At 48.3% G+C, this 14,638-nt stretch overlaps 1 protein-coding gene across 1 annotated transcript; it reads left to right on the top strand.

Annotated features, from left to right (window-relative positions):
• Nucleotides 1-1,990: 1,990 nt before the first annotated feature.
• GRXCR2 (glutaredoxin and cysteine rich domain containing 2) lies at nucleotides 1,991-5,301 on the top strand. Its single transcript, XM_027902627.1, has 4 exons — nucleotides 1,991-2,309; nucleotides 3,233-3,252; nucleotides 3,833-4,045; nucleotides 5,122-5,301. The coding sequence occupies exons 1-4, from the start codon at nucleotides 1,991-1,993 to the stop codon at nucleotides 5,299-5,301; spliced, it is 732 nt and encodes a 243-aa protein (XP_027758428.1).
• Nucleotides 5,302-14,638: the final 9,337 nt, after the last annotated feature.

The following is a 14,638-nucleotide window of genomic DNA, read 5'->3' as shown; positions in this document are numbered from 1 at the left end:
GGTTTTGTGCTGTGGCAGCACCTGTAAGTAACTGTATAGCAGGGAGTCACTTTGCTCGGCCCTCAGTGGTGCTTGTACTCTGTTCTCTCATTGCTGCTTTGAACTTCTTTTCCTGTCTGATTGTTCCCTTAATCAAAAGAAAATGAACTCCAATTAAGGTATCTTCACACAGTGTGATTTGTGTCGGATTATGGCCGCTGGGGACCCTTTGAAAAGCAGCAATTCCAAGGCCTGATTCACCAGGGCTCACAGGAAAAGGGGTGGATCGGGCTTCCCAAGTGAATGCAGCAAGAACATAGCGTGATTCATGCAAATCGAGGTTTTCATATAAAGTGAGATCCTCCTGTGTGAGATAGGATGGGAGCCTGGCATCGGCATTACAATGGTGTTTTGGAGATGCCAAGGGCGTCTCTGGGGCTGTGTGTTTACCCAGGCGTGCTCAGGCATGTTCTCTTGGTGCAAGACACATCTTTTACATGTCCTTATGGTGAGGCTTCCAGAAGCCCAAGGGACCCGTAAGAGCGGAGTCTGTCACGACAGAAACCGCTTGTGGCAACTGTTTGGTTGGTGGAAGGTCTGTGTGTGGTGGATTGTTAGCAGGCAGCTTCTAAACTGTCGTCCTAGGATTTTATCAACAAACTCTTAATAAACGTTAATGAATTAACCTATTGAGAGTATTAAGCTTTGAAAGTGGTGGGTTTGAACTGAAAGAAGATAAATGAAGCTCTCTGCCTACCTCCTGCCGAGGCAAAGTCCCACTCAATAATGCTGTGGAAATTTACTGAAATCTTGGAATTGAAAAAAAAGATATTTTAACTCCTGTTGTGTGTACTTGATACAAGTAGGTACCGGGAGGTGTTTAAAGCCAAGACAGCAGGTATCCCATAGATCATTTTATACCACTCATATACTTCTTTATTTTACCCCTCAAAAGGACAGAGTAGCCTGAGGGATAGGGTTGGGGTAGGGTTAGGGAACCAAACCCCACTGTGACAGGGGTAATGCCAGTGAGGTACCAGCTTCAGGGTGGTACCAGTGGGATCTCTAAGGGCAGGCTGTCATGGGAAGGTGCCTGGGACATAGTTCACTGCCTGGGGATGGACGTCTGGGAGTGTAGGGGAACTGAAGTCCCTCAGCTGGGGGTACCCCACAGAGCTGCTGCTGGGTGGAGCAGGGACCTGCCCAGTGCTGATGGCTCTTCCCCAGGACAGCCTGGGGTCTCATCCCCTCTGGCCCAGCACTTCTACAAACCCTGCCTTGCCTCCTGGGATAGCTACATCCCCTGTGCTCCTTGAGCCAGGCAAGGCCCTGCAGGCGAGCAGAGGGCTCTCAGCAGGTAACTGTCTTCTGAAATGAAAAGCAAACCCAGAATGGTCAAAAGGCCCTAAAAGGCAGCAAGAATTACAAATAGGGATTGAAAGCTAAAGAGAGAGAAAATCTTAATTAGATCTCACCAGCCTGTAGAGGAACACATTGGATTAAAATGAAACGGAGCTTTGTACTCTCAGGGTTTCAGTGCAAGAATGGAAGAGGAATTATTCACATTTTCAATTTGTGAGGCTTGATTGCTTTTTCTGTGAACCTGTCTTTTTAACTTCTCACCTTGTCAGAAAATTGTGAAAAGCTGCTGGGATGGTGTATTTGGGGTAGTTCTTATCACAGCACATGGCAGAAACATTTCCATGGTTTCAGAACATGGGCAGAGTTTCCTATTTAATCCTCTCATTCTAGGTTAACTTCTTTCATCCTGTGGTGTCCAGCCTAGCCCCTACTCACCAACCTGCCTTTGACTTCACTACCAGCGATATTTTCTCTTTGTGAATTTCTATCAATATTTAATACAGTGGTGTCAGTTATGCTGTAAGATGAGAGGAACTACTAGAAACCTTGAATTATACATCATGTGGTGGGAGAAAGCTGGGAGCGTTTTCTTTTGGATCCATAGCTCTTGGAGTTGAACCTCCAGGACCTGCAGCTTGAAACCCCGATAATGGATGAGCCCCAGAAGAAACTCAGCCCCCGGCACGAGGGACGGCCCCGCAAGGTGAGGTTCAAAATATCCTCAGCGTACAGCGGTCGAGTGTTAAAACAGGTCTATGAAGACGGGCAGGAGCTGGAGCCCCCGGCCAAGGAGCATTCACGGAGGTTCCTGCGCCACAGCTTCGAGCCAGAGGACCATTTCTGCGGAGCTGGGGAAGAGCTGGAGAACAGGTTCTACTGGCCCACAGCACTGACTGCCCAGCGGATCAGCATCCTCAGGGACGATCAGGAACACACTCTCACGGGGATCTCGCCCCTGCTCAGTGACTGCCAGCCTGGCGCCAGCCACTGCAGGGTAAGTGATGCCCAGGCCTGTGCCCTCTTTGGGAACCAGCCTCAGGCTAAAACCACATTTAGGGTAATACAGTGACAGCAGTCATCCAGATAAAACTCAGTTTTGTCTGTCTGGAACTTGGAAACAGTGATTGTAAGTCCCCAGCCTTTATCCCAGGAATTTCATATGCTGAGTATTCCACATGCGGCAAGATCAGCAGGGTCTGCAGCAGTGCAGTCAGTGGGGGACAGCATCTGCTAGCTGTGCTCCATATGTGCTCCAGCTTCCCCTGGTGCTGATCTGCATCTATCCATTGGGTAGGATATAAGATTTCCACAAATACCAATATCTGTGCATAGGAATCCAACTGCATCTAGAGCAGTCAAATGTAAGGTACATATTAGCTTAATTAAGTATATTTATAACATTAAAGTTGCGTGACCTCAGCTGCCAGGAAAGCCAGTGTCACCAAGAGGGTACCAGGAGCCTGAGAGCCAGGCATCCTCATCTTCCAGCAGTCAAAATTCCCCTTTGGCTACTTGGACAATCCCAGCTTAGTTTCACTGGCTATTTTCGTAACATGTAATTAATGCCACTGATATAGAAGTGTCTCTTTAGTTGTAATAAAGAGGCAGAACACATGTGATATGTGTAAACACTTTTTGTGGCCTTGATTTGAACACATTAGAAGTCTGTTCATTCTTGGTGCTCATAAAGCTGCGTGTGGGAAACCCAGATGACTGATATTTGACCTGTGTTTAGTTGATACACTGGACATCTAGTTTACCTGAAAACATCAAACTGTGATGCATCTCTCCTGCCCAAAGACAGAGCAGTATTGTGATCTTATCCACTGTGTAATTTGTTCTGCATTCTTGGGTAATGCTCCTCTCCCTTCCCCAATCTCCTCAACCACAGATACCTTGAGTGACCATGCTGTCCAGTACCAGCTTGTGTTGTAACAACATGCACTTGGTGTTTGGAGATGCCATGCCTCTGTAACACACACAAGGCTCTTACCTTCTGCAGCTGGTGAGAACTTGTGCTCACCTGCCTCCCCCTCATGTTTCTCCCCACAGAGAAGCAGGTGCCCCACTGTCAGGAGAGCACCAGCCACCTTGTGTCAGCTGATGTGACTTGGCAGGGTATTTTTTAGGAGAACATCTCCTTTTGCATCACTTCTTGACACAGATACTTAAACAGAGCGAAATATGAAGAGTGTGTAAAACAATAGGCCCCGGTAACTCCATATGACACCCAGAGAGGGGGAAGGAGGGACCAGGTCAGCAAAATGCTGCTCTCAGGGAAATGTTTGACCATGCCAAGTTTAGCTTTAAAATAACTAGAAAAGAATACAAATTCACCCATTAGGACTGTCCCTTCACTGCTCTGCTGGATGCTCTGTGGGTGGTGAGGGAGCTGGGCGGGTGAAGGGGATGCTCTTCTGGAAGCTCAGGGGCCATCAGTGTTTGCAGAGTGAATTTATACTGGTGAGACACTGATCAGTTCCTTCTTCAGGCTTCCCCAGTCGTAGATTTTGGAAAGATCATCATCTATACAAATAACCTGAAAATCATCCGTGCACCGATGGATCAGAAAGAGCTCATGAGAAGAATCATCCAGACTGAGGGAATAAATGACTATACCTTCCTGTACCGGGAGAGGAAAGAGAGATTTGGTGGTGGATATAAAGACGTGGAAAAAAAGGTCACCTGCAACCAGTATGTGCTGGTAAGAGAAAATGGAAAGAGCTTTTTATCCCTAGTGCTTTTGGGTCTCTCAGCCCTGGTCAGGCCACAGAATATTCCCACCCAAGCTCCATCCATCTCTGTATCTGGCTCCTAGATAACTTTGGAATAAAAGCATCACTTTGTTCCTCGTTGCCCTCGGGAGACAACGACCAATGCTGTGCTGCAGTCTGTGCTCTGGGGATGGCTGTGCTGGTTCCAGATGCTCATGTCTCCCACTGGATTCTTTCCCTGGAGATGGCTGACATTTATGTAGCTTGGCTGGAGTCCATCCCTCATCACCTCTCCCAGTGGGATAAGGGCAGGACAGAGTTTCTTCAGCCTGACAAGGCTAAACACAGCTGCTTTGTGGCTGAGACTGCTGCAGGCTAAAATTTTAATATCAGCTGAAATAAGGTCGTGCCTTCCACTTGTTTTCTCATGACGGAGTCTTTGTTGGTCAAAATCCCAATTAGTCTGACCATAATTTGATCCCACAACACTTAATGTTGTTGTTTGGGGCAGATACAGTTTCACAGACCTGAGTCCAGCCTGTGCTGAGTGCAGGTCACCAAGGTCCTTCTTCCCCCAGGAATTTCAAGGTGGGATTTGAAAGAGGCTGCCTGGCACCCTGGGAGAAAGGTGCAGGCACAAGGGAAACCTTGAAACAAGGTGTGCATTGGCAGTGATGAGGGATTTAGGGGGACAGGGTGAGGAGAAATGCCTGAAGAAATGAAGCTCAGCTCAAACCTGAGGTTGCAGAGCTGGGATGGTATGATAAGAAATGACAGGAGGATGGGTGGAGCTGTGTAGAGGAGGAAGATAAATTTGGAGTATTGTTACAAGCCCAGTCACATTAACTTCTCATTTTTCAGCAGTAGCCACAAATTGTCCCCAGACATATGGGAGCCTTTCTGTTGAAGTCCTTGTGTAGAGAACTGACTGTCAGTGGCAGAGTGGTGTGTCAGGAGTAACCCTGACGGGAAAGACCAGAAGATAGAATTTCCCTCTTTCAAGTGTGTTCCTGGCTTTGGTGTCTCACATCCGCTAACAGATTTTTTCCTGCTCTCTCTCCTTCAGGAGGGTGATGCTGAACACGGTTGTTCACAGTGTAAAGGCTCAGGCTCTGCTCCCTGCTCACTCTGCCATGGAAGCAAGTTCTCAATGCTGGCAAACAGATTCAAGGAGTCCTACCGGGCTCTGAGGTGTTCGGCGTGCAACGAGAGCGGGCTGCAGCCCTGCCGGATCTGTGCTGCCTGACTGGGCTGCCAGCACCACCACCAGGGTTTGCAGAAAACTTGGAACTATTTAACCTTCCAACAGCTTCACAATGGCAAGTTTTTAAAAGATGGGAAAGGCACGTTATACATATCTCACCATGAGTGTGAAACTGCACCTCTGCTTCCAGTCGTCAGTCCAGTCTGCCCCGTGAGCCTGTCCAGCTTTGGAATCATCTTGACCCCAGGCTGAGTGTGTCTCTGACTCCAACTGCCAGGCAAATGTATCCCTGGCCCAGAGGAAATGATCAGCATTTGGAGGTCAAGCACCTGTGTAAACGTCCCTGCACCTGGAACTCAGCTGAAACTGTCCCTGTGCTGGCACCGTCCCTCCTCCCCTGGGTACTTGGTGCCTGGCACAGCCAGGTCTGACCCCCAGGTGCTCCGTCATTCAGGAGCGGGTGTGCAGTTTGTACCAGTACAGGTGTGCAGTTGGTACCAGTACAGGTGCACACTGCCTCCACAAGCAGTGCCTCCCCTGGGTTTTAATTTGCTGAACGCTGCAAATGATGCTGTTGTTGCTGTTAACTCTGTCAGTGCCCTGCAGGGTGACAGGCATTTCCTGAGGTTTTGTTGATCTTACACCATCTTTAGTGACACAGTGATACCTTTGGGGTCTGATTTCTGGGAGGAAATCGAAAACCCTTCCCAAACCTGGAGTTATTAAAAAAAAAAGGCATGTATTTATTACTATGAATAGAAGTTATTAAGTTTTTAGTCTCCTTACAAGGAAGGGCTGGACTAGAAGTCCCCTGTATGCTGCTCAGCACTTCTCAGGACCAGGCTGAGGGTGAGCAGGATGGCTCTTGCTTAATATTAATCCCATGTTGTAATCTGCAGGAGGTAAACTCTAATTAGTGAAGTGAAGCAAGGATGGGTATACCTTGCAGGGTGCCATTGGTGCACAAAGCATGGGGGCTGTGAGAGGCTGAGGCAAAGGGGAAATGGTATTTGTTTTTCCCCAAAGCATTAACTTATTACACTGTATATTCAGGAGTAATGTCAGTGCAGCCTTAACTCCCATATTACCTCTGAGACCCTGATGAGTTATAGGCTGCTCACATGTGCTTCATGCTGAGGCTGCAAGCCCAGGCAGGGTAATTTACAGCCAAGTTTCTATTTTCCTGTGGTAGGTTACAAGATTTCTCTGCAACACTGAATTGATTTGAAATAATGCTGTTTTAGCTGTTAGGCTTCCATATGTCTCCTGCTGAAATTGTGAGGTGGGTACTGAGGGTTTATTTTTCAAAATTGCATTAATCTACAGCAGATATTTGATTGACTTTTATTCATCATATCAGAATTTGCAATATGAAAAAATGTTGTCCTTGGGGTATCACTGAGGGCAGGGGAGACCTCCCAAGTCAGAAATTGCTGTTAAGCAGGATCTCTTCCTTCAAATCTGACCTGTTTGATCTCAGTTTGTTTGGCTTATTGGAGAGTTTGCTGGCTTGAGAAAAAGCAAGCAGGTAAAATTGTAGCTTGATAATGTTTACAATAAAACCACATGCAAATATGCATTTATAAAATCAGTATTTATTGTTCTTTGGTAATTACAATGTTTCTCAACCACTGTCACTCCTCTGGGCTGTGTCAACTGTTCCCATCATCCCAACACATCACTAGGGCTATGGCTGCAGCCAGGAGCTGAGCTCTGCCCTTGTTCAGCCCAAGCCTTGCAGGTCCCAGTGTCCCAGGGAGCGTGGACCTGTCTGTGCACTGGGATTGGGCTGGGAGTGCCATGGTCCAAGCAGAGCAGGGGGATTTTCTCCCCACACTTCCAGGGCACTCCTTTTACTTTGGTGATGCACTGACTTCATTTACCCAATAAATGCTCTTATTTAATGTGACAAAGAAGTTTGAACTTTCCTGCAGCATCATGGTGAGGGGACTGTTGAGGCTACTTGTCTCATGTTACTGGTTTCATTTCTGCTGTAGTCAGAGGCTCTTGCCCATCTATCTGTGTGTCTGTCCTGGCTGGGCAGGCAGCACAGGGTGCAGGGGGTGAGCTGGGCCAAGCTGCCCTTGCAGCCACAGCATTGCCCTGCTCCAGCCTGGTTCTGTCCCCAGCTCAAAGAGACACAAATCTAACTGGGTCTATGGCTCAGTGATTGTGGGCAGAGCCCCCTTGCACTTGCTGGCAGCCTTGCTCCTGCTGCCACTGTCCTGGGCACTGGGAAGTGGAGAACACTTCCTGCTATATAACCTTTTATCAAAAATTGTCAGATCCTTAAAAACTGAATTGGTTTATGGGTCAGGGTAGAAGTAGTAGATGATGTCTTGCACTTCTGCCAAGAAGTTTCAAGTTTTTCCTGTTTGCTGAAAGCCTGTAAAGACATCACTGCGCTTGCTGAAGTCACCAGGCTTCTGCACGTGATCTCGGTGGGGTCGGGTGGAGTGTCCATCTCGTGAGGGAATGACACGAGATACAGGAATCTCTAGATGTGGTGGTTTGGTTTTGTTTAACTGACTGCCTGTTTTTTCCTTGTGTTTGATGGCTCAATAATAGAAGTGAATCCCTGGAGTGGTGTCATGCTCACAGTGCATGTGAACTGCATGTGAAATTCTTTTACAAGGGAAAACCAAAATATCTTCACAACTGCTGGAACTTTCAACACTAAATACAGGCAAAGATGCTTAGTCTGAATCTATTTCTCTTGTTTTTGTTAACCTTCTACAGCTTTGTTGTTTTACCTTAGGACAGGAGTGTGCAAAGATGCATTTAACGGTTTCTTTAAAGAAAAAACAAAACCAAGGGCAGAAAGGTAACCGTGTCTTCCCCTGTGCTGCTGCAGAACTCCCGAGCTGTGTCTGGCAGGCTCGGCAGCCGGATTCACCAACCGTGTAGTTGGCTGCCACACCATGGCGAACCGATGGATGTGCTCCCAAACACGTGGGAGAAAACTCGGAGCAAACTTGGAAAAGAGAAAGCAGCTGATTTTTCTTGAGTGTTTGGCAGTTCGAGGTGAGAGAAGAAGAAGGGTTGGTGCTTTTTACTGTGAAGGATTTGAACCAGAGCAGAAATCCAAATGGGCAAATTGAGTTGTTTCCTGCGGTAAAGATTGGTGGGATTCAGGAAGGGCAGTTGGAAGTGAGCAGGGAGGCTGATGGTGACACCCAGGAGGGCACAGCAGAATGTGATAGGATTGAAGAGGTAATTGCCATAGTTACTCATAAATGCCTTAGTTAAAGTTGATCCCAGGGCTCCTGCTCTGGCTCTTTCTGTTGTGACTCTGCAGGTGGAACCTTGGAATGTTGTTATGCTGCAGAACAGGGTGGGAAGGTGTGACCAGATGAGCTCTCAGAGGAGACCAGAGCCAAAGGGTTCTTCAAGGACATGTTTATGTCAAGACATCTTCTGGCCCATGGAAATCACAAGTGTGGCCTCACCTGCGGCATTTTGTATCAGCTGGAACTTGTGATCCATGAGGATGGAGCACAGAGGTCCTTTGGACACTGGAAACCACCAGTGTGTTTTTTTGCGTGGCCTTTAGCTGAGCGCAGTGGTCATTTTAAAGTGAACCTGTGAACTTGGAACCAAACATTTAGTTCAAGTGTGATGAAGTGATCTGTGTTTGAAATATGGGTATCTAATGTGAAAGGCTTTTGTACTTATCAATCTTTATCACAGTGACTAATGTGGGTAGTGGGTTTTTAATTTACATTTATTCACAACCACCGTCCTTCCAAAGCAGTAACTAAGTGGAGGAATCTGGAAAGCTTTAGCTGAATTTGCAATATTACTGCCTCATTTCCCTGTGGTTAAAAAAGAAAGCATGAGAATATTTATGATTTAAACATTATTATTTTTTGCAAGTCTTTGAGGCTGTCGTTTTGATTTACGTGGGCTCCATTTGATCTTGTGTGTAAACCCAGCCCTTCATTGCTTTGAAATATTTTGGTTTTATACAAATTATCCTGTGTGAGCTGCAGTGATTTTTCTCTGCTGTGTAACACGGTGCCACCTGAGCAGCTTGCGATTCCGACAGCTTCTGAGAAATACTGTGCCAGGGAACTGCTGCTTCTGCAAATGACTGCACACACCTTCCAGTCAGCAAAGGTATGCAGGGTCTTAATTCCCTGGATTCAGAATAATGACCAATGTGATCAATTTTGTTTGTTGTTGTTTGTAGAAAACAATCCATATGTTTGTAGGAAGACAAGCGGGGGTGGAGGAGTTCTTGGTGTATTTTTACTTGCTGGGTTTCTTGCAAGTGGAGAATGGCCGGTTCTGGTCAGAGTGGTGCAAGGGGTGACCCTGGAACTGCTGGGACCCCCATGCCGGGGTGCCGAGAGGTCTGTGGGACGGAGGGCTGGTGCTCCCAAACCTCCGTGTGCTGGTGCTGTGCTCGCAGCTCCGCACCTGTAAACGGGCTTGGAAACCATCAGGGAACGCTCGTGGCCGGCAGCGGGATGGGGAAAACAATCCGGGACTGCGGGTGGGTTACACAGGCAAAGTCAGCTTTGGGATTTGCTTGGTTCCATTCAGTGTGTTAAAGGAAGAAAGCCCTCGAAATGCAAAAAGCCCGGGAAGAAACTTACTACAGGAGCTCATTGAAACTTACTACGGGAGCTCATTGAAATTGACTACAGGAGCTCATTGAGGTTTTTAGGAGAAGTGCGCACGCTTTGTCGGGATCCGGGTCCCGGTTTCCCGGGATCTGACATTCTGAGGGATGGTGTGCGGGGCTGAGGGCCAGGGATGCGGCTGCGGCCGGCGGGGAATGAGGCGGGCGAGGGACCGGGTTCTCCCCGGCCGTCCCCTCAGCCGCGGACGGGGCCGGGTCCGCCCGGGTGCGGCGCTGCGGGACGCCCACAAGATGGCGCCGCTGCCCGGCGGGTGAGGCGGCGGTGAGAGGGGACCGGCGGGACCGGGTACGGAAGGCCGGGGGTGCTGGCCCTGCCCCGGCCACTCTGAGGCTTCGCCTCACCGACCCTGCCCGTCCCGCCGCCCCGGCAGCGGCAAGAGCTGCCCCGGTCGCTGCCCCGCAGTCACTGCTCGCCTCCCAGGCTCGCAGCCCGTGCCCCGGGCAGCGCCGCTCTCTCCCGGGTGGCACAGGCTGAGGAGACAGTGGCTGTGCCTCCGGAGCTCCTGGGACCTGTGGAGGGAGCAGGTGTACAGTCCCTGAGCCCTCTCTCCTGGCCAGAAGTGCCCCGTGTGACCCAGGGGACACTTGTATTCTCGCAGTGGGAGCAGCGATGTTTGGACATGACGGCGGGGCAGCAGCACAGCCGCAGCCCCCTCCCTTCGGGCAGTTCCAGATGTTGGCAGTCCTGGCTCTGTCCCGTGGCCCCGCAGAAGGTGCTGGGGATGAAGACACTGGAGCCCCAGTGTCGTGTGCGGATGCTGGAGGGGACGCGGGGCTGGCCCTGGCCTGGCTGAGCTGGCTCGGGGCAACAGGTTCTGTGCTCTGGGCAAGGGGACACGGGGCTGGGCTGGAGCCCTGTGTCACTCCCATGGGACTGCTGTCCCCCGGGCTGAGGCAGAGCCAGCACAGGGCTGCGGGACTGGCCAGGCTGAGCTCGCTTTGCCCTCTGCTGCTCCCAGCTCTGGCTTTCCCGGGGAACGAGACCTTGCAGGGCGGCTGTGCCTGGCTGAACACTCGGTTTCTGGGGCTCTTCGGCTCTTCCAGCCATTACGTCTACTTGTAGACTTGTAATGTTATTTCTTTCACAAGGCTGTGTAGGAAATTGAGTCTATTTCTGTTTAAATACTGGGGTAATAGAGCCTGCTATTTAGTGAAAGATTTATGTAAATGGCTCTTTGTTTCACATGATTGGGCCTCAGAGAGTGCAAGTTACATCGATAATGTAATTATGCCACTACTGCCATTTCAAAGCAGCATGTCGTGGAGAAGCCTCCAATTTCGGTATAGAACAGGACTTGAAAACCTTGTACTTTTTAAATCAACTTGTATTCTGCAGCAAGAAAAAATAGTAGAGCTGGGTTATTGAACATGCTGTTCTGGAGTTGTCTACCTTTTTAGCTTAGAACCCAAGATTTTTTTACATCAGAATTTTGATATATCAGAATTTTTGAGCACTTATAATTGCATTACACAACTGAGTTAGCCTTAAAATGCAATTTCCCCACCTTTCCTTGAGCTTCATGTTTTGTTTTGTGTCAGGCTGATGGGCAGTATTTCTTCAGCCTGGCATTTGTATTAGCATGGAGGTCACAGCAGTGTTTGAGTATTACTTCAGATCAGTAAATTACCTTGTGCTTTACAATACAGAGTTCATTATTCAGGTGAGTGTTGATTGCTTTTTGCAGTGGAGAGTGAGCTCCTTGTAGCCTTTTGTGTCTCATTCCTGGGCAGAGCTGTCTCATCTCCAAGACAGACTCTTCATCCTCAGGAGTCCTGTTTTGTGCATGCATTTCTTACATAGGATGGTGCCCTACAGCAGCCTATACAATGTATAGGATATATTAACAGTTGTGGCACCTCCTGGGAAACAAGTGCCATAGGACTTTGCAGGGAAATTATTCCCCTTTCTTCCTAGTGCAGGAATTGCAATCAAATACTGGTTTTGGATGAAATAGCAACTCGCAGACATTACGTTTTTAGTCCCAAGTGCTTTAATCGCTAAGGTTTTGGTCCCTAAATTCTTTGTCATGCATTTAGAGATGTCTTCTGGCTTGCAGCTCAGGTTTAATGCCAGGTTTATGCTGTTTCTGTGCATGTGCTGTTAGTGAGGGTGTCCTGAGACTGGGAACGCTGAGCGTTGGTGCCGCTGCTGCTGTTCTCTTCAGGTGCAGGAAAACACTCTTCCTGAAAATGCTCTCCTGCTCTGTGTTCATGGAGATGCTTCGTGTTATCAATGTGACGTGTTTGTTCCAGTTCTGAAACCAAACCCCATGAAGTTTATTTCCCAAATCCCACCGAACAGAGCTGTTCGAGAAGGTGCTCCCTGATCCCAGAGAAGTCTTTCCCCTGGGCTGCCTGCCAGCTGGCTGCTCCTCCAGGAGCGTTCTGTTCTTGATCTGGGTCATTAAATATTAAAAGGCAAAGTGATTCTCAAAGGCAGTCATTTTTTGGAGATACTAAATAACTGTAATTTGTTTCCTAATAGATAGTTTTGTCCTTGTCACTGGGTCCAACTCAATACAAAAATAAGTATGTAATGAGACAGGGTTGCTCTGCAAATCTCATGCACAGTGTGCTTGCCCAAAGAATGAGCCTGAGAATAGCAATTGGGGTGGAGACAAGATTAAACTAAAGCTCAGTCTGTATGCTGGGCTGGTCTCTCCATTCCCTGAGCTTTTCTCTCAGCCCAGTCATTGTCCACCCGATGCTGCCAGGAGGAGGGTTCTCCAGGGAGTCCTGCCAACCCCTGCCTGGGCTGTGGGAGAGGTTCTGTGTCCTTACAGAGCCTGGCACTGCTGCAGTGCTTTGGGGCCCAGGAGCACCAGTGCATGTGCCAGTGAAATGTTCATATTGTGCTGGGTGAGAGGGGCTGGACTGCAGTGCTGGATGCAGGTGCCCTCCTGAGGCAGAGCACACAGGGCCTGTAGCAGCCTTGTTTACAGCCCTCTGGCAAAGCACAAGCAGTGCTGGGTTATACTTCAAAAAGAATTAATTAAAAAAAAAAATTAACCCACACCTTCACAATGCTCTGTAATTTGCCAGTATTTCTGCTTGCGCATTTGCTGTTCTGCGTCTCCCAATTCTTTGTTTTTATTTTAAAAAATGGTAATATATGTTGCTGTGACTCTTCCCTTCCGATTCTCTTATCTCAGCAGGTTTGTGTATGGGGATTATTTACTGGAGAATTGCAATGTACCAGAAGGTAATTCCTGAAATTTTAAGAAAGGTAATTTAGTCAAGTTGTAAAACCTTAATGCTTCGCTGTGGTTTGTCTTGTTTAAAAGGATCATATTTCCTAATGGCTTTTTTCTTTTTCAAATTAGAAGAGTTAGTGATAAAGAGAAGTTCCCAGCCTTTCCCCTGTTGCCTGGTCTAGTGGCAGCTTGGGCTGCCTTGCACATAACTGGAATTGGCTCCTCTTATCCTTGTCCTAAATTGACTGTCAGCAGCAAGACAAAGTAAGAAGTGCTGCAGGGGAGGTGGCCTGCATGGGTCTGCGAGGTCTGGCTGGAGACCAAGTGGCTCCCTAAACCTTGGAGTGTTTCAATGGCCTTTGGTAGTGGCTGAGAGAGCCAAGTGCTCTTGTTTTGGCTCACCTGGCTGACGTGCCCTCCAAAATCCTCAGTCCTGCCCTCTGAGTCCAGTAATGCTTTCCAAATACTGAGGACTGATTCTATACTTTTTATTTTTTTTTAAAGCTATAATTCTTCCATTTCAGGCCTGACATCTACTTGGAAGAGGAATCTTGGCTAGAGATGCAGAAAAGAAATATGGCTCTGAAATCTCACTGTCTGACATGGACACAGGATGTGTCTACAAGGAGTCTGGAGACTGGGAGAACTGGGGGAGGACTGGGAGACCCCCTGGGAAATACTGGGCACTGGGCAGCAAAGCCCTTGTACCCACTCAGGGCTGCTGCTGCAGGCCCGGAGCTCTGAAAATGGGCTTTCTGTTGCGTTTTTGAATGCTTGGAGTGAGAGAGGTCTGAATAATAATTTCTTTGGCCCTTGAATGCATTTGAAGCAGCAGCTGCAGGTGTCCTGTAGCTTTCCTCTGGCTTGTTCACACGCGAGGTTGGGTTCTTTGGCCAGAGCACAAATAATTGCTGGAAATTAATTTTCTGTGCTGCTCTGCAGTCAGAGCAGGCTGCCTGCTGGCCTGCACAGCAGGTGAGGGAGAGCCTTCACTTTGCTCTCACATCTACCAGCAGATGCTTGGACAGAAGTTTAAAAATTATCAGCTCCTTCCTGCTTGCCAGCCCTTGGCATGGAATGCTCCTTCCCAAACAATTTCCTTTCCCCGGTGGTTGCCTGCTGTGCCCTGGAGGTGTGAGCTGCCTGCGGGGCTTTGCCTGGGAGAAACACACACTTGTGCAGAATGGAACCTAAAAATGTCTGGATGAACGTTTACAAGCAGGATCAGAGTGGAATTTCTAATTCCTATAGCATTGAAATGAGCTGGTATGTGATACATGTGACTGTCTTTAAAAAAAGATTTATTTCCAGCTGATGTCAAGCCCATTAATTCTTACTTTGTTCTGGTGTCTCTTGTAATTCGTCGTTGCTTTTGCCTGGTGCTGTCCCCTGGAAGTGTGGCAGGGTTGTCCAGCAAGGTCCATGTGACTTTGTAAAGCTCTGAGGATGTTCAAGGAAAAAAAGCAACAACTTCAGATGAAATTAAATCCCTTGTGGCTCGGGTGTTTTTGAAAGCCCCATGCTGGGATGCTGCTGT

The sequence above is a fragment of the Empidonax traillii genome, unplaced genomic scaffold (assembly GCF_003031625.1).
Source record: "Empidonax traillii isolate 1590-97213 ecotype Southwest subspecies unplaced genomic scaffold, ASM303162v1 scaffold22:size5013007, whole genome shotgun sequence".
NCBI lineage: Eukaryota > Metazoa > Chordata > Aves > Passeriformes > Tyrannidae > Empidonax > Empidonax traillii.
The sequence above is the reverse complement of the archived record's forward strand: the minus strand, read 5'-3'. Positions and strand labels throughout refer to the sequence as shown.